At 47.9% G+C, this 27,489-nt stretch overlaps 3 protein-coding genes across 3 annotated transcripts; 1 reads left to right on the top strand and 2 right to left on the bottom strand.

Moving 5' to 3' along the window:
• Window positions 1-2,404: 2,404 nt before the first annotated feature.
• STEEP1 (STING1 ER exit protein 1) lies at window positions 2,405-6,806 on the bottom strand. The gene is made up of 7 exons (XM_058847475.1): window positions 5,734-6,806; window positions 5,455-5,572; window positions 5,269-5,310; window positions 5,020-5,158; window positions 4,410-4,499; window positions 4,194-4,286; window positions 2,405-3,458 (listed from the first exon to the last, which is right to left on the bottom strand). Exons 1-7 carry the CDS (start codon window positions 5,855-5,857, stop codon window positions 3,396-3,398), a joined length of 669 nt encoding a protein of 222 aa, XP_058703458.1. The 5' UTR covers window positions 5,858-6,806; the 3' UTR covers window positions 2,405-3,395.
• A 135-nt stretch (window positions 6,807-6,941) lies between these two features.
• On the top strand, window positions 6,942-15,936 carry UBE2A (ubiquitin conjugating enzyme E2 A). The gene is made up of 6 exons (XM_058847476.1): window positions 6,942-7,222; window positions 7,542-7,622; window positions 7,731-7,756; window positions 12,874-12,963; window positions 14,002-14,090; window positions 14,485-15,936. Exons 1-6 carry the CDS (start codon window positions 7,179-7,181, stop codon window positions 14,611-14,613), a joined length of 459 nt encoding a protein of 152 aa, XP_058703459.1. The 5' UTR covers window positions 6,942-7,178; the 3' UTR covers window positions 14,614-15,936.
• A 1,871-nt stretch (window positions 15,937-17,807) lies between these two features.
• On the bottom strand, window positions 17,808-27,423 carry NKRF (NFKB repressing factor). The gene is made up of 3 exons (XM_058847423.1): window positions 27,082-27,423; window positions 22,681-22,802; window positions 17,808-20,638 (listed from the first exon to the last, which is right to left on the bottom strand). The coding sequence occupies exons 1-3, from the start codon at window positions 27,282-27,284 to the stop codon at window positions 18,651-18,653; spliced, it is 2,313 nt and encodes a 770-aa protein (XP_058703406.1). The 5' UTR covers window positions 27,285-27,423; the 3' UTR covers window positions 17,808-18,650.
• Window positions 27,424-27,489: the final 66 nt, after the last annotated feature.

The raw sequence follows: 27,489 nt of genomic DNA, 5'->3' as shown, positions 1-27,489 counted from the left end.
ACAGCTAAGCTCACATGCCTGCAGGGACACAGCCCCACTTCTGTTCACCCTGGGGCTATAGCAGGCTGCTGGGGGATAGTGGTTTTGGGAACAATGAGTCCTCAAGACCTCCCAAGACCCCACCAAGACTGGCAGCATCAGGGAGGTTCTGGGAGGTGTCATCCCACCAGTGATTTGCTGGTTGTTGCTTTCTGATCCTGCTGGGATTGACAGGAGTTAGAGCCCTGGCTGCAGGCACAGGGATGAAGTTTTTCTGGCTGACAACCAAAGAGAGATTGGCTGCTTGTGCCTTGAAATCTACCAAAAACCCCAGTATTCTGTGGCTAGATAGGTTCATAAGGATTCCTCAGCAGGGAGTTACAAGACTTCCATTCCATTCTTGGAGCGCAGCCCTATAGCCTTTTAAACAAGCCCATAATTTTATATTTTTTAAATGCCTGAATGTGGCAAAGCCCCATGGGCTTTTTAGGATAGCACCAGCAAAAGCTGAGACTACTACAGCTCCCAAGCTGATCACTTTGTAATACAATTTGCATTTATCAGTGCAACAGTCTAGAGAGTCAGAGCGAGCCATCTGCCATCAGTCAGTAAATAAAATAGCACAAACATGGAGCACAAGGAGAGCTGTATGGCTTGACCAGAAACCTTCCCTCAAGGGGACAGGAAAGGACAACTCCATGCTGCGCCCCAGGCACAGCTGTGATTAACACGGAGGAGGTTGGATTCACTGTTACCACTTCTCTTGAGTGTTTACAAATTGTGTGGAGGTTTTGGGAAAGCAGGCAGCTTTGTTACATCCAGAGCTGTTCTAACGTGGTAAATCAGGCTAGGGTTTTGTGAAGGTGCTTGGAAACTGGACCAAGTCATGAAATACAGTAAGGTAAGTCTGGCCATTTACTTTTGGAACAGACTCCCTCCTTCACTTTTATTTCACGTTTTGTGATACCTCTGCATCTGGACAATTTCTTACATACAATATGGTGCTCAGTTAAACAAACAAATCTGTCACTTACCTTTATCTACAGATTTATGAAAACAAATTTTGACTTTTACAGTAACACAAAATCTGACTTTCCTTTGGTCTGAACTCTGCTACAGATTGCCCATTTACTACCAGGGTATGGGAAATCCTGCAGGACAGCTGGTTTTATCTATTACAGCAGGACATTTCATCAATTGTTAGAACTTGGTGACCTTGCTTCCTTCCCTTTCTACAGTCAGCTAATATATTTTAATTCATTTAGATATAGAAATTAAAAACCCAACTTGATTTACACTCTTGTGAACTAGCTCCAATTGAAGAAAGAAATATGTAATAATGTATTGTATCGGATTCTCTGTGTTGGAGTTTTCAGCCATGGACTGCATAACTAGAGTGTATCAAAGGCACCTCAGAAGAAATTAGGTACTCCCCTCTCTGATTGGGTCCATGCACAAGTCCTGAGACAAACTAGGCAGATTTCCAATGACAAGAACGACAAACACTGATTGAACATGGACTGGCCTTACAGAAGCCTGTGCTGTGCTGTCTCAAGGCTCCAGGTGACAGCTGAGGAAGTTGATGGTAGCTGGTAACAGCTGCTTTGGACTAGTTGTGCTGAACTGGGGCACTTAGCAGATTTTCTTTGTGCCTCACCAAACTGCAAAGATGGTCCTATCCCTACCTGGCAGCCCCTTCACAGCCCACTCTCAACTGAAGCCTTTTGTCACTCCCAGTCTTAACCCTGACAGTAAATTGCACCATCCCCAAGTTAGCTTGTCCTGGTGTCACTTAAAGCAAGACTACACTTCATCCTTGGACAACTGGAGACTCAGCATCTGCATCCCAGCACCTCTCACGTGGCTCAAAACCTATTTTCAGATGTCAAAGTCTTTTGCTTGGGAAAAAATCTGAATTTTTATAGAGAACAACCTGCAGTTACCCCAGGCTTGGATCACTCCCAGAGGAACCTTGAGGCCCTCACCTGGCTGGACTGTGCTACCACAGTGGGAAAGGGGTTTGTGTACCCATGCACATCTCCTGCCCTTCACACCACCAAGGGCCTCTGGCCACAGGCTTCTGGAAATAGGCTTCAGATTAGTAGGTGATGAGCAGGGAACAACATCAGCACTGCATGAGTTAACATAAACACCTGCTTACCAGGCTGGCATTAGATTATCACAGGATCTACAGACCCATCTCTGGGCAGAGTTCACTCCCTTTTGCTCCTTGTTTTCCCTAGAAAGGATAGATCCTTAGGTAAGCAGATCTATTTTCCCAGTCAGGATTATAAAGCCAGATGTAAAATCTTTATTGATTATAGGAAGTTTTCCATAATAATTGTGGGAGATGGAAGCATCTTGTTCATTGCTCACATTTTATGATGCATTTACTTGGTAGAGTAAGAACATCTCAGGAGAGGTATTTTAGTTTAGATCTGTAACATGGTATTTAATCCAACACAGAGCAACAAAGACATGGGCTAGAGAGCACTGTTATTATATCACACAAGAGGCACAAAGTACCCAAACAAGGTATTTTAAAAACTGGCGTGTAATGTTGTCTATTCAAGTCCTTAGTGGTCAGTACACTCAAAACAATTTTTCCTTCACATTTCACAACTCCAAATACCAATACTGTTTTGCCCAATTGGCTAGTTCAGATGTGCAGTTGTATTCTTTAATGATCACTGGCTGTATCAGTAACTTCCAACCATGTATTTGAACTCATTAGTACCAGTTTTTATTTACAGGCTTGGATTTTATATTCTTGTGTCTGTTCTGACAGTGTAATTCTGTACAACTGCAGCCTTGTGATGTTCAGCAGGAGCAGAGACTGCTGTGCTGCAGCCCAGTCTGTGCTGGCTGCCTCTGGCAGGTCAGGGTGAGCAGCAGCACCATGCCCAAGCCTTGCATCCCAGTCGTTCTAGACTGTATGTATTGGAGCTCAGGCTGCTGCACCTTTTCGACACATTTAAAATAACAAAATGAACAACAGGCATAGACCTTACTTTTGTAAGGATTTCTGTGTTGTACAGTTACCCATTGTTCTAATGCATTCAAGGAAATACATTTGAAAATTACAAAATAAAAAGACAGGTATCTAAAGGTGAACCTGGCAAGGCACCCAGCAAAGATATTCTTGAAAGTAAATATTATACCTGCAACAGCCTGCTCATAACACTGGGTCTGTAGGGAACTGCAGTTTGAGCAAAGTCTCCAGTGCCACTGGAGTTAAGACTGGTACCCAGAGTATCACTTATACAGAGAGACACAGAGAGGTTCCCATCCTCCAAGCTGTCTGCAGCACAGTGCAACTCTTGAACAAAGTCTGTTACTTCTGCTTTGTTGACAGAATTGTGATAGCTCTTGGTAGTTTTCTCCTGTCTCCGAATACCCAGCAGATACACAGCATTTCATTTGAACTGGTTATCAATCAGGGTTCCCTTCATCTTGGCTTTCTTGGCTTCCAACTCAGCCTGAATAGGAAAATTAAGGCAGAATTAAATAATGTCTGTGTAATTTTCCCTTCAGTGCTCCAATTAAGTTTGCTCTTCTTGTCTGACCAATGCAAACTTTTCAGTTCCAAAACCAGGAGCAAGAGTATCTCAAGTGACATACAAAACGAGGACCATCTTTAAGATTGTAAAAAACCCAAGACCAGCTGCCCAAGAGACAATTTCATACTTTCTATCCTCAGGTGGAAGCTGTACATTTCCTCCCCCTTTCTGTCTACTACCCTCCTGTCACAGGAAGTCAGATCAGTTGTGATGTTCTTGGCATTTATTCTTCATGTGCCCCTTGCAGTAGCAACCAAGCTGCAGATCCTCCACAAGAGTTTTGCTTTGCCCTGATGCCTCATGGCAATGACCTGCTCTGCCAAGCAGGCATGAGAGCACAGGCTGGCAAAGCCATGGCCTGATTTCTCCTGTCCTTGTTCTTTGTCCAGCAGGTCACAGAAAGCCTCCCTGCAAGCACTCTGCTGGCTGCTCTTCAGTTAGCTCTCCAGGCAATGGCATACAATTTTAAGTTCAGGGGAACAAGAAGAACATCTCTATAAAACTTGTAGAGGAAATCTCATACTCACAAAGTTGCAAGTTGCCTGTGACTATACCAGGGCCTCTCTACACTTACAGTCTGATCTGCAATGTAAGTTTTGTGTACAAAGCCAACACATCTCAGGGCTTTGTGTTCAGCACCAAAGAAAAACTCACCAACTCTTGTAGCCTTTTCTTGCTCATGCCTTTGCGTTCCAGCTGCTTCTCAATCACTTTTGCATTCTGTGCATACGAGTCTGCAATCTCTCTCTGAAATATACAGATGTCACTTTGCAACAGCAAACCCCAGAGTAGCATCTCATCCAAATACTGAGACCATTGCTGGCTCTGCCAGCTCAGATGTGGCTGCCACTAAGGGCATCCAAAACTCACCGCTTCAATCTCCTCCTCCTCTTCATCAATTGTGGAGACTGTGACAGAACTGAACTTGCCCATGTCTTTGGTCCGTTTGGTCATCATCACCTGGGTAAAAAACAAGAATATTTTGTTAAACCTTGGCAACATTTGCTCCAGTGGGCATTGCTTCCTCCTTCTTTTAAGGCTTCTTATGCAAGCCATCAAGATTCCCTGAACTCTGTGGGTGGCAAAGGGGAATTATGCTCAGTGATTTCTGGGCTTAGAGGTGTCATTATCAGAAGCAAGCTCACTAAAATACGGTAGATGAGCCAGACTTTTAAGAATCACTGTGCAGACTACCAACCTGACCTACTTACAGTGGGAAACTTTCTGTTAACTGGGCCTCAACCTCAGGCATAGTCTAGATTTTAGAGTTCATTTTGTTCTCCTTTTGTGCTAGGACCTCTGCCAGGGTGCAGTGACCTCTGTCACAGAAAACTTAAGGGAGACATGGATAAGATACCAAATTGAGTTATTGTTCAGAGGTCCTTTTCTTTTTTCTCTCCCCTCTTCCCTCTCCATTAAGTTATTTTATACATAACACCTTTAGAAAAGCAAAGATAACTTTCTTCTATAAGTTGATCACCTTTTTAGGAGGTTCTTGTTTCTGAGTATATATGTTTGTTTTCCCAAAACCCTGGCCAAATTTGACCACAGCACCGTCAACAATAAACGTCACAGGAGCATTTTTCTGTTGGTGTTGATAAAATAGCAGCAGTCCACACCTGGAAGCAGAAATACACATCGCTGAGAGGAAACCCAGATTCTGGATTCCTATGCTTTCCTCATAGAAAGATTTTAAAAGTCACTCAAAATACTAAAAAAAGTCACTCACTTGCCACACTTCTTCCTGAACTGCCGCTCTATGCCCTCGGGTCTGCGGGAGAGAGGCAGCGCTTGAGCAGAGCACACGGACACAGGGTCACCGTGCCTGGCTGGCGGCTCCCAGGTGGGCGGGGAGGGCAGCCCCTTCCCCGGGCCTGGGGCTCAGAGGGACGGGGGATGCAGAGGCCGGGCCCACCTGCGCAGGAAGACGCTTTCCTCCTCCTCGGCGTTGCAGAACTTGTGGGCGTGCTTGGCCGCATCCATCACGCGGGCGCGGTCCCGCGGCCGCATCGGCAGCTTCTCCAGCTGGCAATCTGCCGAGAGCAGGGCTGGCGGCGGGGCCGGGCGAGCACCCGCGCCGGGAGCCCGGAACCCGCACCCAAACCCATATCCTGGACCCGCACCCACACCCCACCCCGCCTTCCCGGGCCCTCTGCGCCGCCAGGCCGCGGCCTGCCTCCCGCCCCCGGCTCACCGAGCACCAGCACCATCTGCCCGCACAGGCAGTAGTAGACGTGCAGCGGCTTCTCCCCATCGTCGTACTCCTCGCGGTCGCGGGTGTCGGAGCACACGACGGATCGCGACACCACTTTGGGCATGGCGGCGGCGGCGGGCTCGGAGCCGCCTGGCCCGGCCCCCGCGCGCCCGGCCCCGCCCGCCGGGGCGGCTCCACGGCACTCGGGGGGAACACGGCCCGGCGGCTCCCGGAGCTCCTGGGCCTCTCTCTAAAGGCCGGACACTGGACAAGGCTCTTCTTGACAAGCACCCAGAGCTCACACGGTTCTTACTGCACAGGCTCGTACAGCGGGAAAGGTCCGGAACGGCAGGTTTGCAGTGCGGCCGTTCGCACTGAGGCTGTGATAGCAGTGTTAACTTTCTTTCACTGGGTTTTCTTCCGTCTTTCTTCAGCCGCCTCCCCACACAGCTGGATTATATGAAATTACAAGTGAGGATAAACTCAAGAAATAGAGCCCAGCCAACCTGTTTTACACGACAGCAGAGAGATTCTTTGTTTCCAAAAGCTGTTAAAGAAACGTAGAAAATAGCTTATTTTTCCCTTGGAGAACACTCTCTGGAGAAGCAGAAAATGCAGTATAGCACGTTGTGCTGGTTTGGGCAGCGATCGAGTTAATTTTCTTCACAGCAGCTGGTGTGGGGCTGAGGTTTAGATTTATGCTGGAAACAGTGCCGATAACTCAGAGATGTTTTTGTTACTGCTAAGCAGGGTTTATCCTGAGCCACGGCCTTCTCTGCTCCTCACCCCACCCCAGCAGCGAGAGGCTGGGGGTGCACAAGGAGCTGGGAGGGGACACAGCCAGGACAGCTGACCCCAAATGACCCGAGGGATATCCCAGACCATATGGCCTCATGCTCAGCCATATATCTGAGGGAGAAGGAGGGAAAGGGGAACCATTCGGAGTGATGCTGTTGTCTTCCCAAGGTGGTGGAACCCTGTCTACCCTGGGGAAGTGGGGAATGAGCTCTTTGTTTCGGTTCGTTCGTGCGCCTGCCCTTTGCTCTCCCTGCTGGACTGTTTTGATCCCAACCCGCAGCGCCGCCGCCGCGCCACCCCCTCCGTGACGCCACTGTCACGTCGCACCCCCGCCCTCCGCCGCCGTTGGTACTGCCCCCCAGGCACCGCCCCCCGCCGCGGTGGTAGAGGCTGGGCCGGGGGCTTAGCCACATCCGGCTCCGCCCCCCTCTCCCCGCGCCGTTGGTACATCCCGGGACCGTCCGGCTGCCGGCGCAGGAGTCGGTGCAGCCCAGGCTTCCCCCCCTCCCCCGCGCCTGCCGTAGTGGTAGAGGCCGCGATCGCTCCTGTCCGTCAGCGCCGCCGCCGCCTCAGTCGGAGCACGAACCTCAGCCGCGCCCGGCGCTCCCTTCGGCAGTGTATGCCTGAGCTATAACCTTCAGCCTGCCATGTCCACTCCGGCCCGTAGGCGCCTCATGCGGGACTTCAAGAGGTACCGAGGCCGCGGGCCGAGGGTAAAGGGGCGGGCGGGCGGGAGGAGGACGAAGGGCCGAGCGCTACCGGGGGAGGAGGGGGTAGCACAACATGGCGGCGGGGCAAGGCGCGCTCCGCTGATTGCGTAGCGCGGGCGGCGCTGCCTGTCGCGGGTTACGCCGTTTGCGCAGGTGGCCGCTGGCGGGCCGGGTTACGCTGTTTGCGCGGCGCGGCCGCTGGCGGGCCGGGTTACGCCGTTTGCGCAGCAGTGTCCCGGGTTACGCCGTTTGCGCAGCGCGGGAGGCGCGGGCCGCGCTCACCGTCCCTGTGCCCCACAGGCTGCAGGAGGATCCCCCGGCCGGGGTGAGCGGGGCCCCCTCTGAGAACAACATCATGGTGTGGAACGCCGTCATCTTCGGGTGAGTCGGCGGGGAAGGGGGCGGCGGGCCGCGGGGGCCGCTCAGCCGCCGGGGGCTGCAGCCGGGCTGCCAGCGGGGTAACGCTGTGCTTTACTTTCCCTTCTCCAGGCCCGAGGGGACCCCTTTCGAGGACGGTAAGTGCGGCGTGCGGGGCTGGTGTTTGGCTTTCTCGGGTTAAACTGCTGCGGTTTGACACGGCCTTGGTGTCACTGCCGTAGACTGCAACAGGTGTGGGGTTGGGGATGGGGGCGGGGGGGGCGTGGGTGCATGTTCACCTGACCACACACGTGTGTGCCTGACTTATGTAAATATTATTTTTCTAATCCTATTCTCAGAAAGTGTTGTAGATTTAGATTGCTGTGTTGACTTACAGAAACATACAAATTAGCTTGTACAGTCTTCCTTGTAATTGCTCTGTCTATTATAAGTAACTTTAAGGATCTCTACAAACTTTTCTGTTGAACTCTGGGTCATGTTTTTTGGGACATTCATGTTTGGGTAACCATCAATAACTTGGTATAGAGCTGTTGTCTTTTGTTTGAGTTCTGTTTTTTTCTGATGCTGGAAATGTTTTGTGACCAAGTTCCAACATGAGTCAGCTGAAGTAGGAAATGTGCTGAATGTTTGAGGAAGTTCAGAAGAGTGGCTTTTTCTTGTCATTTATTTTGTTCTGCTACAATTGGTATCACTCACGGCTTAAGATTGAAAAGACTTTTTGAGTTTAAAAGCTGACTAAATAGGTCTTGGTGACATACATGTAGTTTCCATCTGGTCTTACTGACTTCGATAGGTTAACTGATATTGTGTGAGTACTTAAGCATCTTGTGAAAACCTGTTAGACATGAAATACTGTCTAACTGAAATCAGTGATGCATTTTTTTAAGATATTTTCAGTGTAGGCTATAATTAATCTTAGATCTCCATGACTCATGACAAAAGCACAGGAAAAATTCCTTAACTCTTATGTTGTTCTTGGCTAACTCCCTTGTCTTTGTTTATCCTTGGAGGTATCCACCTGTGGATGTGCCTCTAAATTGCAGATTGTATTTCTCTGTGAAGGTTTTGAAGACTAAATATTTCAGGCCTAAGAAAACTCTGAAGACTAACTTATTTTTTTAATGTATTTCATTAGTTAAGAAATTTGCTGGATAGCTGCTTCAGCGGTCTAATGTTTAGAACTTGGACTTAAAACATTGCATAATAGAACAGCTAGACTAAATGTATTTTGCTGTCTCATCTGGTAACCCTTAAAGAAGGGCCCATTTAAACTTCTGTGGGGGTTGCTAGAGCTGCTTAGGCTCTTGGAGCACTGCTGCTAATAGAGTGATTCACTGTTTGGAGCAGAAAGCTGTCTCCTTGCAGTGTGCTAAAATGCAGGTTCTTGCCATGCTCAGGCTCTTCCAGCTCAGCATGTGGTTAACAGATGCTATAAGGTTTTTTTTCCATATATTTCCATTTAGTTGCAGAAGGTTGAGGACTGCTTTTGAAGGCCCTGACATATTGATTTCCTCTGTGCTTTCTGAGGCAGAATTGAGTCTTTATTTTGGATACTGAGGACATGTTGCATTCACAGCAGTTTGAGGTTCAGGCAGATGTTTGAGGCTTCTGCTGCTGTCTTCCTTCTTTGCTTGATGTCATAATGTAATCTCAGGGGGTGATGGATTGCTCTTTTCTTAGCAAAGTCTGTTTTCACACTTTGTGCTCAGGAAAACAGATGTGTCTTGTGTTGCAGAATATCTGCTTATCTCCTCTCCTCTGGATGTATCTTACCTGACTAGATAACAAAGCACTAAGTGGTGCCTGGAGATAGGGCTTGTTGGTGCCTCAGCTGTGCTTTCCCATTCCAGGAGTGGAGTAGCACAGTTCAGATAATGGTAGTGCAGTCCAGATGCAGTTCAGCTTCATGTAGGTAAGAGTAAGGACATTTTAATTTAACACCACGTTAGTTTGGACTTGCTTTACAACTGCATGGGGCCTTGAGACTTAAAGGTACACTGAAACTCTATAATCTTTCTCATGAAGCCTTTGCAGGTCAGTGTTCTTTTTCATTTTTAGGCTCTTTCACTCCATGGTGATACTGTAAAATTTCAGATAGCTTAGTTCTTGTAAAAGTATCCTGTGAAATTTTGGGAGGGTGTTATTCTAGAGATATAATAATGCCAGCATCATGAGAGTTACTGTTCTTTATCCTTGTTCTGGTGAGGCCCTTCTCTGCTTGAAGTTTCTGAGATGTTGTAGTTTGTCTGGGCTGCAAACCTGAAGTTGAAACACATTTGTTTACTTGCTGTGCAGCATTCTGCAGCTGATATCCCTCCTTCTCCACCCCCAGACTTTGGAGGGTGTTCTCACAACTTTGTGTGCGGGCTGGCTCAGCTTAGAAGCAACCACTAATTTAGATCAGCAGCACAACTTCCATCTTATGTTTTAAGAGGATTCAATTGCAGATGTCTGCAGTAGGACCCTGAGGATATATATCACCATTTTTCTAAGAATCTTTACGTGTGTGGTATCTAAAGTGGTAATGCTGGCACAGCCACGGAAATGCAGGCTGTCCCAGTCCTTTAGACCTGTTTCTCTAAAACTGGGTGATGATACTGTGGTTAGTGTAGGACTCCTGACTCAGAGAGATTTAAGTATTAAATTCAGCTTTTATAGGATCCTGCCTTGCTGTGATTGTGCAGGAGGCTTGAACAGAGGACACAAGGCATTTGTCTTCTGTGTGATTTATGCCTTGCTTATGGAATATGGATCCTGTATCCTTGTGCAGGAGTGCACGAGCTCGTCCCTGTTTTTTGGGCAGTGGAATGGAGGGTTTGCTCTTGGGGGCTGAGTGAAGGGGCCCTGCAGGGAGATGGGCTCTGCTCTCTGGAATTGCTGGGGCGGGTGTACAGGCCATGCAGAAGCCTCTCTTGGCTGTGTCAGGGTCTCAGATTCTGAGGTGGAAGTGATCAACAAGGTAAGTACAGGGCAAAAAGGAGAATATTCTCCTAAGATTAGTGGTGATCCCAATATCAATAATCATAGTAAATATGATAATTTATGTTTAAAAAATGTCTGCCTAGGGTAAGTTGTGAGAAATACCAGTTGAAAGCATTAAAATTGGTGGCAGAAGGGACTGGACACTGAAGGCCTCATCCCGAGCAGTGTGTTATGATAACCTGTTGTGGGCTTTGTGTGAGTGACCCTTGGACTTCGGTGCGTCAAATCTCTGGATTTGCCCTTTAATAAAGCTCAGTAGTGAGCGTTTGCGTACTGTGGAGCATTTCCAAAGAGCCTTTGCTACTCTGGTCCCTGACGTGGAAATCTGAGTAGGTAGATACTCCAGCTGGATATTGCTCCAGATGAGCCCCTTGCTCAGATTTTTGTTAAAAGAAGTGCTGCCCTGTCTCTGGTGGGACAATAGTTTCCCTTTCTTTCAATAGTTTTAAATAGATTCTAAGACCAAACTGCACCTGTTACTGTCAAACCTGTGTGATGGTTTGTGTTTGGTGTTCAGTCTACTGCTTGCTTAGTCACTCCTTCCTCAGGAGGAGGCTACTAAGAACCCAAACTGGGGCAAGGAGAGCTGAGAATATCTGGAGTCAAATCTCTTAAGTGTTTGGTTCTAAGGGGCTGATGTTTGCAGCTGTTAGAAGTTGTTAATAACTTTGCAGTCCTGGGTTTCAAGCTGATCTCAGACCTGGCTCTGTGCCTCTGGACTAAGCTGGAGTGAACTTGAAAACTCAGCCCCACTGCAGACTTCCAGTAATTTGAACAATCCTAACTCTACTGTTCTGGCTCATTTGTTTCACAGTGAGATAGTATAGTGTTGGCTCTCTGCTGTTACATTGTTAGGCTGCTCATAAAAAAACCAAACATGCATCAACTTATTTTTAGAGTGTTGAGACTTCCCACTGCTGCAGAGAAAGTGCTAAAGCATCTGTGCTGTGTCTTCATTTGCTAACTGGAACGTCAAAGCAATGACCTTCATTTCTTGCAACTCAGTGTTACAGTTTATCTCCTTATAAAGAAAGGAGTCCCTGGGAAATCTTGTAGGTCCTCACTGATTTCAAAGAAAAAGGAAAACCAAAAATCTGTTCTCAGGCTTACCAGTTGTTGGCACATGTTTGCAAGCCAAACAAAGAAATAACTTCATTATATTAGTACTGGAAAACTCCCTTGCAGTAGGAAGCAAGGGCACTGAGCGTGGAGGGGACGGGGGGAACCTGACTCATCACTGATACATAAAGATGCCCTTTCAAAAAAGGCAATATGCCCCATCAGCAGCTTGTTCCAGCTGCTGTTGTTACTGTCAGGTGCAGTCCCTCTGCAGGAGAGCTGTACATTTATATGAAGGTGCTTCAGATATTTCTCTCTGGGCCTACCCAGGAACATCCTAAGCTGCCTACAGGGCTGGTTGCTCTTGGTGGTAGTGTGGTTGTGAGGAGCTCGCATGGTCTGCAGTGGAGTAGGCAGAGTTCCTTAGTTACCAAGCTGAATCAGGAGTAATCCTTAATCCCCTGAACCCATATGTGCATCTTAGTTGACAGACTTCTTATTCTCAGACTGTCATAGCCTAAGGAGGAGGGCTAAAATAACTTATGTTGGTGCAGGCTGTTAAAATGGTTGGACTGAGACTCAACTACAGTTTTCTGTTTCTGCTTAATCAGTCTTTCTTTAAGGATGTCCAGTTAGTGTGAAGTAAATGGTTAGGTTAATGTTTGAAAGTGTCAGATTTGGATGCTGCATTCAGTACTACTTTTCTGCAGGACCTGATTACCTGCAGTTGAGAAACATGACTTTTTCTTTTTTCTTTTTTTTTTTTCTTTTTTTCTTTTTAATTTAGAGGAAATAAATGACGAGGTCCTTGCCATGACAGCATATTCCATAGATAGGACTCACCGAATGACGTTGTGTTACACAGATGGTTCTACACCCACTGCTGTTGTTTGTACAGTGTAGTGGGATTAGGCTCTCTGGAAGAAAACCACAAGGGTAGATTTATTTCCCTACATAAACCTTTTGACTAGTTTTGGCAATAAAAGTAAGTCACAGGAATTAGTCTTGTACCAGTACTGTCTGTGACTTCAGCATTAATGATTAACTCTGTGAGAGTAAAGGAATTGCTGTGGGATTTCACAGTCTGTGTTCCATATCCAACAAGCCTGTGTGAGCACAATAGTGTCAGTGTGTATTGTGGGGGCTGCTACTTAAGCATCTCTTGCGTAAATTCATGATGAATAAAGGTAGCTTATCTCTTTTTCAACTCCAGGAACTTTCAAACTTACAATAGAATTCACAGAAGAATACCCAAATAAGCCACCTACTGTCAGATTTGTCTCTAAAATGTTTCATCCAAATGGTAAGTACTTACATCGTGCTTGGGTTTACTTTTGCTGTTTTGTTGGAGGTTTGGGGGGAGGGGGGGGGGAAGTGAGAGCTGGGTTTTTGTTATAGCTTGCTGTATAAAAAGGTTATTATTATACTACTACTTATTATAAAAGTTTCCACTATCTAATAAGGCAGAAAATTGCAGTGTGGTTGTGTAGTTTTGGTAAGGATGGATATGTGAGTAGTGCTCAGGCTTGAAAAGAAAGGGGCAATAAAAGGAGCCTCTTACCTTTCAGGTGTTACAGCACAGTACTGATGAGACACTCAACTGCCTGTTGAGCCTTACAGAAGAATGTTTTGTACTTAAATAGCAGTGCTTTGGACTTCTGTCTGTATGTATTGTAGACATAGCATAGTGACACCGGTGAATGCAGCTGTCTTCTATCACTTTTCTTCACCAAAATGCCTGTAAGAATTATATACCATGAAATACAGTGTTAGGGTCCAGCTATAGCCAGTGACAGTAAGCCTGTTTCATTAATCCCCTTCCTTGGTAACCAAAGGCTGGAGAGGTATTCCTTGCCTCCAAATATATAGTAGCTTTGTGCAGAAATACCAGAAACCTTCCAACATGGCAAGTGTGGGCACAGTGCAGGGAGGGAAGGTTCTCCTGTAGCTGCTGTGCAAGTAAGGTGACTGGACTCTGTTGCAGAGAATTCATGGGGAAACCTTGAGTGTGAACAAGTGTTTGTGGGTGTTCTGTGGTTCACTTCTGGGTAGCTAATTTTTTTTTTTGCCTTAAAATCTGTTAATTTTCCACAGCAGTAGTTGCAATGACACAGAGAAGTTTGTGAGAGAATAACCAGGGGTTGAGTTTAAATACTTCAGGCTTCTGTTAGTGAGGAGATTACTGCTTCCTGCCTACAGGCCTGTTTGCAGGATTTCAGCCTGTCAGACACTATGGACTGTTGCAGTGTCTGTACACAGGTTTTCAGGATCAGGCAATACTAGGGAGAAAAGCCAGTAGCTGTACAAGCTGTGCTTTAAGCCTTTTTTTTTTCCTTTCCAGTCTATGCAGATGGTAGTATATGTCTGGATATCCTTCAGAATCGCTGGAGCCCCACTTATGATGTCTCCTCCATCTTAACATCCATACAGGTAAAAGAACTCTGCACAAAGAGACAGAATGGCATTAGGATGCTTTGACAAAAATAGCTCAGGAAACTTTTTGTCCCCTCTCCTAAGAGCCGGTATAGCAGCTATACCTTGATATTGGCAAAGTGCAAATCCTTCCCAGGTGTAAACTGGCCAGGCAGTGACACAGGTGGTCACTGCAGGGCCCTGCCAGCGATGCAGTGCTTGGCTGTCACAGCAAGTCACCTGCACTGTGCAGGGGTGAAGCTGGTGGCCAAAGCCTCTAAAGCCTTCCAGCTGCAGGGATGCAGTGTGCTGCACGTGCACTAACATCTCTGCTCTGACTAGTATGGATCATAGAAAATGTGTTGGAAAGCTGTACTTTGCAGTGCCTAAGGATCTTTTTCTCTTTGCACAGTCCCTATTGGATGAGCCAAATCCGAACAGTCCAGCAAACAGCCAGGCAGCTCAGCTATACCAAGAGAATAAGCGGGAATATGAAAAACGGGTTTCTGCAATAGTAGAACAGAGCTGGCGTGACTGTTGACCCAGGATGATGCAAATGAACACTGTTGATGAGGAAAATAAACAAAGTGTCCGAGTCATCTTTTTCCTCCTAGCATTTACTTTGCAAGCAAAATAGCTGTTGTGCTGTTGCCACCCTCCCTTGCTGAAGCTACTTCTCCTTGGACATCAGAACGCACCCACTTTGAAGTCAAACGTTCTGTACTTGGGTTACTTGCAAAAGAGTTACTGATGCTGAATTCATTTTCTGTGGTCCCTCTCCAGTCTTAGGGCAGTATTGTGCATTTCTGTAGTGTACACTAAGCTTTTAATTGTAATTGTGTTATACACAGTGATGCTTATGTGTAGCTTGATAAAAGGGATGTTTATATACATACACATTTTTTAACTGATATTAACTAAAGTGCTGATGTGTCCAGGCTGGTCACTTACCTCTACAATTGGTTTAGACCCCACTGCATTTGTAATTACTGGGTGAAGAAATCATCTTTTGTTTCCCTTTTGTGTTGGTTTATCAACTCCTTTACTCATGTTAAAAAAGAAATCAACTCTTCAATTGATTCCAATTCAAAAATTTAGTAAGACCCTGGAATGCTTGTTACTTCTGCACTTCACATGCAAGATTTATGTACAGATCTACATAAATCACTATGGCTGTGGTACTTGGATCTTTGCTGAGGGTGAGAAACAAGCCCTTTTTTTTTTTTTTTTAATTACTATTTTAAAGGACATGCCTACAGCAACTGTCAGTAGGTTTCTATAGTCTTGTCACCAAGGCATTTCTGGACAAAACCAGGTAGAGCTGTGGTACTCAGCAAAAGGCCTTCCACATTAAGGAAGAGGTAAAACCTGACCTGTTCCAGCGATGGAATTACTCTCCTTCGGTGTCTCTCTCTTGCCCCTTATCTTTAGCTGAGAAAGATAAGTTGTTTGGGATCTAACTTTGTCTTGTGGAAAGTTTGAATTAAGTCCATGGTAGGCACTCGGGTCTCTGCAGTTTCTGCTCTTAGTAGATGACCGTGTGGTTTGTGTGAGCTACTGCTGCATGCTTGAGTTCATTCCCTTCAGTTTTATGAAAGTATTTTTTCAATTCTGAAAAAAAACATTTGTAAGTCCAGTCACTTTTTTTGTAAGGCAAGTTTGTACCTTTGGATACAGAACCTTAAGCAGCAGTGTGGGATGGAACCTGCAATTGTGTTGTCCACTGTTCCAGTGTCTTTTGTGTGCACATTGGTCTGTTAGTTGAAAAGTATAACTTTGCACAAGTAACCCATGTAAGAAACTGTACATTTTTCAAAAGTTGTAAATAAAGTGTAACCTTAGTGCTTATTGTATAAATAGGCAAGAAGTGTATAACTGTGCTTATTTAAGTGGGCTGGCAGCAGCTGGGTGTGGGGTGAAGCTCCAGCGGTGTGCAGTGCAGCCTGCTGTGGGCAGCCCGGAGGGAGAGGCGTGCCCGGGGTAGTGCAGGGGCGGGGCAGTGGAGGAGAGACAGGGCTGGGGACCCGAGTCAGCTACAGCAGCTTCTTGGGCTTAGTTGCTACAGGAATTGCATTTATGTTCCTCCTGTCTTAGCAGGTGCAGAACAGCATTGATGATGAGTGGCAGATAACAGAAGCTGGTTCTTTTATACTACATTATAAGGGGCTGGGCTCTTCCAAAACATTTACTGCAGATTTGTACCTGCAGTGACAACAGCTTGTACCCCGACCAGCCTTGTGCTTTATGTGGAGCAGCTGTACTGCCTGCTGCAGGCACAACTCTTTCTGAAGGGGCCAAGTCCCTCTAAGGCCACAGCGGCCCTTGTAGCAGCCCCACCATTCTTGTGTTTGTTTCACCAGTTAAAAAAACCCCAAAACAGAGTGAATTCTTAAGGCAGGCAGAACTGATCAGCACAGGCGTACTCCCAAGGAAAATCAATCCCACCTTCAACCTTGCTCAGGCAAGGCCTTTATCCACAGACTGCAGCATATCCCCCCTGGTGCCTCTCCTGAAGGCTGAGGCTCCGCAGCTCCCTGGGGTCAGCGGCGCTGCCGTTCTCTGCTCCCGTGTAAGGCCCTGGCAGCCAAACCCAGAGCCCCCCCACCGGCTCCTGCACAGGCACCGTGCATGGCACAGGGGTCACAGCCCTGACCCAGGCCAGGAAAGGCAACGTCCTGCACTGACCAGCTGCCCCTGCTGAGCTACAGGGACTACAGCTCGGCCACACCTCTCCCAAAAGAGGCATTTTTCATCCTGAATACCAGTGCTGGTCTTACTGCCTTCATTGGCATCACCAAGCTCTAACAACCTGCTGCAGACCCAGGTTAGGGAGGAGGAGCTTCACTTCTTTCCCTAGAAAGTACCAGGCTTCTTCCACTCCTACAGAACCATCTGCTAAAGCCCAGTGTTCTCAAGAGCAGAATTCATACACAGGGAGAAGAAATAATGCACAAAAAGCAACGCCCCCAAAAAAGGAAAATACTTTCAGAATTAACTGTCCTATTTTCACAGCAGCAGCAAGTTGTTACTCAGCAGGCCAAGCAAGCAGAAGCTGTGCTGCAGCCAGGCACAGAGAGGACTCGTGGTCTCTGCTGCCTGAGTCTCACCTGCCAGGGCAGTCTCTTCCTCATCACCCTGCAGGGATGAAAATCCCTCTACCTGCTCAGCACCAGGACATTCTGAGGTCCTATCCTCACCTCAGCCCTGAGAGCATTTAAAAACAAAGCAGAACAGGAGGTGAGAGAAAAGGTAGAGGAGGGTGTAATGATTTGGGGAGGCAAATAAAAGCAACAGAAAACTGCAGGTGATGGCTGAGACAGGGTAACAGGAGACCAGACAAAAACATTGTATTCTGGCTTGGCAGTACAGAAGCATCTGCAGGTCCCACTGCTGACACAATAACCAGCATCTCTAGGCCTGCCTCACTCCTGGCTCTTCCAAGGTCAATTGCTATCCTTCAAGCTTCCCAAGCACGAAGTGAGCGTTCTCCAAGACCCACAGAGCACTGTGTCCTGTAACCCTGCCAGCAGAGCAGCGCAGATGGAGGTCAGAAGCTGCTTCCCTGCAAAGGAGGAAAGCACTCTGGCCTCCCAGTGGCATAAGCCAGCCCTGGAGAGCTTCCACACACACATGGTCAGAGCAAGGCCAGAAGTTTCCTAGGGAATCACGCTCAACAGACACAAGCACCAGTACAGGGATGGAGCAGAGAAATAACCAGGCACAGATTCGGTTTTGTTCAGGATTAAAGAGCTGATATTCCAAGTAAAAAAATAAGTTATATAACAGTCCCCACAAGCTACATGAGCATCTTTGAGCGTGGGCTCTGCATTTACCTCCAGTTTTCATATTTCACACTTCACCATGGTATCTGCACATGTCAACCGTTCTCCAAGGTAGACACACGCTGGAGTTCTGTCCCGTTCGCTGGCAATGAAGGCGCCTTCAGTGACGTTTCAGAATGGGAGACTCAAGGTAGAATTCCATGAATAAAACTACCACTACACTGGTTAAGGTTTACATACTGTACATACACACACAGCAGAGATGAGACCTTGATATATGTATTTCTCAAGAATAATCAAGTTTTCACATTTTTTTTAATACAAAGTGTGACAAAACCTTTTTTTTTTCCAGAAATAAAACTTTATTTTTGTTGTCATTAATACCAATTTTACATACAAGTTTATGCCCCCAGACTGCATTTCCTTTGCTTTTTTAACTTTTTTTTTAAAAAGGGTTTTTTTTTCCTTCCTTGCTCAAGAAGAGTAAGGGACCTATAATTTTAAATGATGTCAAATTCCTTCTCATTGGACATGTGTGTTAGCTATTACAAAACTATTAAAATGTGAAGGAACAGTAATATCAAAGACACATACAGTAACAGCACTACTGTTTTGGCTTGTGCTAATGCGCTTGAACAGAATTCGGTCGGTCCTAAACACCTAACAACATTTTAGAAATTATATTGCCAAAGTAAAAGACATTAATGTCATTATTACCCACAAGAAAAATGCAGCATCTCTTTCTTTAGTCGAGTGTCCAAGAAACTCAGTCTCTGGTCAAAGGGGACACCTCACCTCAGTTTGCTTGGGGCATGATAAGCTCATAATGCCCAACCTGGCCTTCCTGCTTCAGCTGGTCTAACAGATCTTCCTTGCGCCGCTTCCTGCTCACCACCAAGTATCTGTTGTGTCCCTGCCCGTGGGATTTACTTTTAAGACCATATTTTTGGGCAATTTGATGTATCTGCTTACGCTCATCCATGGTCAGTTCTCTAGAGAAAGTCAAGTCAATGTGACTGTCTGAGCGTGCATAGTTTCGAATGATCTCTTCAATATCTCTCTTAGCGATTCTGTTCACCCTTTCTACATCAAGCCCAAGTCCTTCTCTTTTGAACTGCTCCTTTACTGAAATAGGCTCCCTAATTCCTTCACCATCTTTCCCTAGGCCACCACCCGTCCAGCCCATCTTTCTTAAAATTTGGTTCCCAATGTTGTCTTCTTTGATCTTCTGTTTGAAAGCCTCTTCTGCTGATCGACCCCGAATCTCATTTCTGGAAATGACGTCTTCGACAGTGCCTTTCTTCAGGTTATTAACAACAGTTGGCTGAGTCTTTTTGAGGATTTTCACAGCTTCCTCTGCTGCCTCATGCTTGACAGATTTCTTCACTCCAACTGCTTCTGCGATGAATTCATCTTCAAGCATCACCTTGCATTTCCACCGCATGCCTGTCATCCTCTCAAAGACGTATTCCACCGTCATCTTGTTGAACTGGGCGGTGTCGTTCAGGGTACACACCGGGTTACTGGAGTTCTCATAGATCACCAGGTCTTTCAGGTCCTTCTTCCTCCCGGAGCCCCGTGATGAGCAGCCCACTTTCTGCACCTGGGTCACTTTGAGGGATGCTATATTTGACTGCATCTTCTGCAGGATCTTCAGTGCCTCCTCAGCTGCTGCGTGCTTGCTGGTCTTTTTCGTGCCAAATCCCTCAGCCAGGCAGTGATCTTGGAGATACACCTGACAACGCCACGAGCGGTTAGGCATTAATTCATACTTATATTCAACGGACATTTTGTTATATGAGGCAGAATTGTTAAGTATTCCTATTGCATCGCTGGCATTCTCTGTGAGGACAAAACTAGTCCAGTCTTTGTTGGTATTCGTGGAACCTTTCATGGATTCAGTACCAGGCTGCATTGGGACACAGTCCCTGTTGGCAACTACGAACTCCTCATGAGGTTTGAGAGCGGGAGGGAAATCTGGGCGACACACACCTGCCTCACACACCACCAGGTCCTCGTGGTAGGTGTGCTTGAACTTCCGCTGAACAACTCGAACTTCCACGGATTTCTTCAGCAGCTTCACTGCCTGCTCCGCGGCTCGATCCCGGGATCCGTTCTTGCTGCCAGCGTAGCCGGTGGCCAGGTAGACGTTCTGACATCGCACCTCACAAGCAAAGCCATCTGTCAAGAGCTTCTTGCTCTTGGGAAGGTCAGCAGGGGCAATCTCTTTCAGAGGAACATAAATATATTCAGGGTTTGTCTTGCATGCCTGAATTGAACGTGTCAAAAGATACGTGAAGTTAATTTTATCCGTCCCAGTGTTGGCATCTGGATTAGTAAGATTTTTCCAGACTGCTGCGGATAGTTTCTCCATAAAGCTCTGCTTCAGCATTATTGCTGACGGAGGGAAAGTCTCTGATGCAGAAGGGGCAGTTGAAGGGGGAACAGAAACCTGCAAGGCGCTGCTTGTGGTAGAGTCCACACTATTCACAGCCTTCTTGGCTGCTGCTGCTGGGCCTGCAAAGCCAAGCCCAGCTGAGCTGGAGAGCTGGGGATCCACCTCTCGTGCATTCACAATGGAATTTGTACAGTTTTCAGCTGGCTGTGCCATGCTGTTTGTATTTGCCTCCTGGTTCACCCCCCGCATTTGGTTATCCAGAGAATTGTCCTTCTTGCCATCCTTCTCAGCGCTGGTGACAAAATGTATGGGCTCAAAGCGTGGTCGCACTCGGAACTTGGGGACCACCTTTTTGGGTGGCTCAGGAACCTCTTCTGGCTCTGGACCTATGAGAAGGAAGAAAATTACACAGTTACCAATATGTGCTATGACAAGGAGACAGTATTTTCAGAAAGTGATCTTCAAGAGGAGCCTGCAGGCTCTGAACACAGGATTTACATTCCTTAGCCAAAACCCGAAAAAATTTCCTTCCAAAAGACATTCACAATTCCTCAAAGACAACCAGTCATTCTTGTGCAGGTCACAACAGTGGTATTTCCACCTTCACAGCTACCACACAAAAATCTCTACATATTTAGTCACATGATGCTGCCTTCCAGCATTGCCCACTGATTCATCTGGTCATTTCTGAAGTTAATCCCTTCAAATCTACTAAAATAAGTGAAACCGTGGTCAACAAGACAGAACACCAGAGCAGGACTGGAGCCTCAGCTCTGACTCTGCTGCAGGGTTGCAGGATAATGTCAGATAAACTACTTTATCATCAGGTCTTCTCATCTGAGGTGGAACACAGTAGTACCAAACCCTCCTTTCCAAAACACACAGGGTGGTTACTGACTTAATAGAAGCACATTTTCTCTCAGTGTATTTGCTTTGGGCTAAAGGGCAGCAAACACGAAGAAATCTACCCAAGCCTCAAGGGACAGCTGCAGCGACCAAGGGCCCCATTACTGACAGACCTCTTGTTTCTTCACCAGAAGAAATGCAAACGAGACAGACTATCCTGGCATGCACAGCTACTGCAGAAAGGGAGAATCAAACAGCTGACAAGCAAATAGGTTATATCTAAGAGATGGTTACACAAGACTTCTCCGGTGGAAGATTCAGCACCCACATGCTGACATGGTACACGTGTGTAAATTCATCGGAGGAGCAAAAGGCCGGCTCGGTGCCAGGAAGTGCTGCCTAATCCAGCGCCAATGTGTGTGGCCCTGCTGTAGTCAGGCTGTCTAGACATCAACCACCACAGCACAGGATCACCACCCAGCTTCCTGCAGGTGAAAACAACACCTGCACACAGCATAAACGGCTCTTCCTTCGTACTGAAATCAGGTGGCAAAGCTCTTATGCATTAAATCCTTTGCCCATCAGCTTTGATAAATTATGGCAAGGTCTGCACTTCTTCCTCCATCTGTTGTTGATGGCTGCACTGCAGCAGCACCTAAAGGCTCTTGCCTGCAGAATAGTTGATTATGCTGTTTGTGCAACAAGCCCTGGAGAACCCTCAGGGCTGCTGCCTGTGACAGACAAAACACGGGAGAAGAGCAGTATCTCCTCAGTTTTGCAGCTGGCCCATGGAAGCATAGAAAGAAGCATAGAAAGTAAGGGAAGCTACTTTGGCAGAGCTAGAAATGATGTCCAAAGCCAGAGGAGTTCTGTGCTGTCTGACCATTTGTGCCTCACACAACCACACTGCTGACACAGGGGCCTGCCTGCAACCAGACACAATTCCCACCCCTCTCCAGAGGGAGGACAGGCAGCCCTGAACGTGCCATGGAGAAGCCAGCAGACGGAGCCATCGAACTGCCAGCCCTCTCTGCCTGCTGCATTTCCTCCACCTGAAAAGCTACAGCTGGAACGCTGATCCTTAAGACCATGGGACAGGGCTGACATACACTCTTCCAGGCCCAGCAGGGAAGGAAAAAAACCCCAAACTACACATCATGTCTACTGCCCATTCCCTCAAAGCTCCAAGCAGACTGTAACTTAAAATCCATGAGTTGAACTCCACATCTCTGTGTAAATGTACAATCCTTCCTTGGGTCAGAAGATCACCCCTCACCACAGCAGACAAAGCCAGACAGGTATTCACCAGACACCATCCCCAGGGGAAACCAATTACCTGATAACTGAAACGAAAAATGGTATTTTCTTAAGCAATGACAGAACTCTGTGTGAATCAGGCACACGGCAGAGGAGGGGGAACTGCTCTGTAGTCCAGCAGAGCACACCACGGGCATTTCCCTCCAGTTTGCTGTGCCAGCTGTCCCAGGGGCGGCCCCATGGCACACTGGCGTCCCCATGCTCCCAGTGATGGCCACCAAACAGGGACAGGGAAGGGGTCAGCGCCACAGGCAGATGTACTCACTGTCTGATGGAGAGCGGTATCTCTTTAGCTTCCTGTTGGGCACCAACTCGTATGACCTCGTTTCCCCAATGTCGATGCCTTCAGCCATCTTGAGAACCTTCTCCATGACCTGCACACCGTATCTGTGTGGGTTCAACAGCAGAACACCTCAGAGCCAGCCCCATGGGGCAGCACACATGCACACAAAAGCTTTTATTATGTGAAACAAGAACCAAAGCTGCCTGAGACACAGCAGCAGATGCAAGGGAGATACTCCTCTGATGCTGCTGGAGCAGAGCACAGCACTGACCACCGTCCCCCTGCCACAGCTGGTCTGGCCACAGGCACACAGCTGACCTGGCTCTGCAAGAACCCACTTCTGATTAAATCATGCAGCCACCACACTGACAGTGTTCTAAAATGAAATTTAATTAATTATCAATTAATAATAATTTAAATTATCTGACAAAATACAGTATTTGGCAGAGCTGCCAGGAGCACTAATGAAGACTGGGGTGTGAAGAGAGAGCAGCAACTTCAATGAATCAAACACAGGAGCTCAGACTGGCACTGGAGTCCCGTGTGGGGCAGCAGCCAGAGCCTGCACATCACCAACACCGCAACTGCCATGTCAGGTGACAAAGGCACTCCTCAGTCTTCATCAACCACTCTTTAAAGAGCCTAACTAAATTCTACCTGGGTGCTGTAACCAAAATGTTTTAGGTTCCTGAACTATGAGAGAGGTGAGGTGGCTGTGACAAGCTCTGAGCAAACCCTGACCCTGCTGCAGTACCACAGTTCCACACAGGCCCATCCCTCTAGGCCTTAGATCCCCCACCAGCTCAGTCCCCACTGCTCTGGGGATCTGTCACATGTTTTTGAGCCATTTGCATGCTGAGGCTGAACAGGAAAAAAACCCAAACCTTTCTATCCAAGGAGAGACTACAAACACGGCCTGGCACCAGCCTCTGACAGCTTCACACCATGGTTCAGAAAGGAGGAAGAGCAATGCTGCACCTGTTCCATGGCATGCTAACCTTCCAAAGTCAGAAAGCATCAGGGCACTGCCCACAGACAGGAGCTCACAACTGTCCCAACAGCCAGGGCTGCAATGACTTGCACCAGCTTCTAAATACTGCTGTTCCCAGGGCTCTGGAAATCTACTCAAGCTCCAATCAAGAAAGGTTTTTTCTGCTCCTGATTTGGAGGGCCAGGCAGAAATGAGATCCATATAAATTCCTGGGTGAGAACTCTAAGCAAAGACTACTGCAGTCCCTGCTTCACCAGTACAGTTCAGCCCTCAGTGGAACCAGGAATGGGAAGAAAATTCCAGGAGGATTCAAAAGGAGCTGAGATAGCAGTGATACCCTGTTGAGGATTAGGATTTTCCCTTTTGTTTCTTTCTCCAGTGGAATTTTGTCCCATCTACTGCTGAAAGACAATAGACCAGTACTTAAGAGAGACTAAAGAAATGGCCATGGTGAGGGAAATACCTTGCTACTCTCTTACCTGGGGGGGTTTCTCTTTGGAAGGGCAAAGATATCATGAGATTTTGGCTGGGGGGTGAGGGGTTGGGCTCAGCTCCTCTCCCCCTCTCGCTGTTGGCATCAGAGGAGGAGGACGGTCAAGTTGTTGCTTACTGTGGGGAGAATTCGCTGCCACCACCAGAGCCCAGCCCTGTACTGCTTCTCCTACCGTGGGTGAGCCTTTGCTCATAACAGCCACCACTGAACTGGGACCTTATGAACACCCTACCTCACTAGAAAATGGGTATCACTACCATCACCTACCTCACCATCTACTCGGGTGCCTCAGGGCAAACCCGGGACCCCAACCCCCTCCCGGGCTGTGTGCAGCAGCTGCTTACAGAAACCCCGCTGCCGCTGCCCAGCCCCGGTGTTTTCTGCTGCTGCCTTGGGCTTTCGCTACACTTTAACCCTGCACTCCGTGTCCACCCAAGCCCTGAAGCTCCCGCAAGGGCCGCACAGTTCCCGGTACATTGTGTTTGCCACCCCGGGGGAATCCTGGCACCGCCTGCCGGCCGGGAGCGGAACTGCAGCCAAGGGGAAGGTGCCGCAGCCCAGAGCGGCTGGGGCTGGCTTTGGCTTCTGCTCCTCGGGGCTGCCGCGCTGCTGCTGCCGCGCCTTGCTTTACATACACACACTGGGAAAGAACTGCTGCTCCTGTCCCAGAACTGTGCCTGAAAACCCCGTAATTTCAAAGTTATAATAATTCAGAGAGAAGGGGGTCATAGTTTCCATAACAAGGCAGGTTCCCGCCTTCCTTGGCAGACGCCTGTCCTTCAAACCAAGACATACCCTCATCCTCTCACAGCCAAAGGGGAGAGGAATGGGAATCTGCTTCTCTCTGGCTTACAGGGACAAGATGACATTCCCTGTCATGGGAATTCCATGTCAGGGCCAATGTCCCTTTCCAGCAGGGTGCAGGAACTGTGTCAGATTTGACACCTGTCGTTCTTTACAAAGGATGGAGACCTTTGGGGCTCATATTTCTGCTGGGGCAGAGAGAAGATCTGCCAGTCCCAACATGTGTTTACCTAATCTGGCCAGAGGAACCCAGTGCCTCCAGTACCTAACTGAAGTCTCCCTGCCGTGACTTTAATAGGTTATCCCTTACCCTGATCCCTGTAGCTCTGGAGCATACTGCTTTCCTGCACCACTGCCCCCATTCTCAGCCACCTTTAACATATCTGGGAATAGGAGCACCTTCTCTCATCCACACCTAAACCAAATGAAGTCTTTTACTTAATCCCTTCCTCACAGACCCTGTTTTCTATGCCTTCTGGACACTCTCCACATCATCTCCCAGCAGAACACTCATTCAGATTTCATAGCAAAGACTCTGATCTGCTCTTCACAGAACCACGGAACAGTCTGAGTTGGAAGGGACCCACAAGGATTATCGAGTCCAAGTCCTCAGTGAACGGCCCGTACAGGGATTGAACCCACAACACTGTCATTATCAGCACCTTGCTCTAACCAGCTGAGCTACTCTCACAAACAGGTTGTCTTCAGCTGGCAAGAAATCAGCATCAGGAAAACAAAAAACTCCAAACCAAACACCAGCCAACAAACTTAAGAGAAAATAACAAAAAAAATCCCTCAAACTTTGAAGCTGTTTACTTGAAAAATCAACAACAGCTCTTCCCAAACTGCAAAAACAGCTCCAGGGAACGCTGTGGGTCTCTTCCTTCCCCAGGCAATAAGCTAAGCTAGAATTGTTTTATCAGCTCTGGGGAAACATCTTCACTGATAATGGCTCCAGACTGCATCCTGCCCAAATCTCATCTCCCCTGAGGGCTGGAGGTGAGGGAGTCCATCACAGAAAGTATGTGCCCTGACAGACTTAAACTGCATGAGTTTCTGGGATTTGGAACCTTCCCACACAGTTGTTCACTTCTATTACCAGCATCTTCAAACTGTTTATTGCACCATTCCCAAAAGCCCTGGCACAGAGAAGGTCCCCCATTAAGACAGCACACAAACACATTAAGATGGACCACACAGAGTGGATATGAAGAAGACATTCTCAATTTTAACATATTACTCAAGCTCTGGAATTTGAAACTATTTAAAATCTATGTTAAATTTTGGTGCCTGCAGAGCAGAACAGTTTAGTACTTGACCCAGGGAAAAAAAAAAAGGAAACAGGCAGATGTGTATTTAAATATATTGATTTTGCTCTGTAGAGATGACACAGAGTATTGCCCCACAAAGCTGCAGGATGGAACATTATTAGAAGTGCCATCAATGCTCACAAGCTCCTGTCACGGCAGTTTGCAGAAGTTGGTCGGTAAACAACTGCTTCCGTCCTTCCGTCCAGTTAAAAACAATCACATCATCAAAGGTGGCAGTGGATCGTGGATAACATTCCTGCAGATCTCCACAACACGGCCATGGACAGTACGGTTGGATGAAAAGATACCCACTCCATTCTCCACGCCTATTTCTCCCAGGAAAGCTGAGCATTCAGGGTACTGAACAGGCTGCTTTGTGCTCACAGGGAAACTCTCCTCACTTAAATGACACAGCACAGCACCATAAACTTAACGAGTCCTGGGGCGGGACATCAAAAACTACTTGCAAAACACACATAAACTTTTTCAGTGGCTTGCTCCCCTCCACATACGAACACCAGCATATTCGAGCAAACGAAACTGGCCAAGGAGAGTTCTCTTGCATCAGCCCAGTTCATCCCGGCTCTTCTGCGGCTACTTTCTAAAACATCTGGGGCCAAGATTCGGTCACGACTGGAGCCTGCGCCCCTTCTCCCCGCGGGCGCTCCGGTCCGGCTTCAAACTTCCACCCTGGCTCCTGCCCGCAGCACGGCTCGTCCTACTGAGCCCCCCGACCCCCGCCCTACCCCCGGCTGACAGCGAGCGCCGGGCCCCCCGGGCCTCACCTGCAGCCCATGAAGACGTGGTTGGTCCAGAGCACGGAGAGCGCCAGCAGCTGGTCGATGGCGGCGCCGGGGTACGCGGGGAGGTGGCGGAGGATGAAGCGGCGGCGCAGCGCCCATTGCCGGTCGGTCTCGTTGTACTGCCGCCACTGCTCCAGCACCGGCTCGGCCACCGCCGCCGGCTGCGGCTCTGCCGGCGGCGGCATGGTGGGCAAAGGCCGCGGGGCCGAACTCCGCCGGGGGCGCGGACCCACCGGGCCCGGGCGCGTACGGCGGGACCAGGCCCCACGTGTGGAGCAGGCCGCGGCTTGCTGCAGGCCACCGGGAAGCACCGACCCGGCCCAGCCCCAGCTTCCCCGTCACCTGCCCCTCCCCGCCCCCGTTCCCTGGAGGTCCCGCCCCGTAGGCGCC

The sequence above is a fragment of the Poecile atricapillus genome, chromosome 12 (assembly GCF_030490865.1).
Source record: "Poecile atricapillus isolate bPoeAtr1 chromosome 12, bPoeAtr1.hap1, whole genome shotgun sequence".
Classification (NCBI taxonomy): Eukaryota; Metazoa; Chordata; class Aves; order Passeriformes; family Paridae; genus Poecile; species Poecile atricapillus.
Note: the sequence above shows the minus strand (reverse complement) of the source record. Positions and strands in the feature narration are given on the sequence as shown.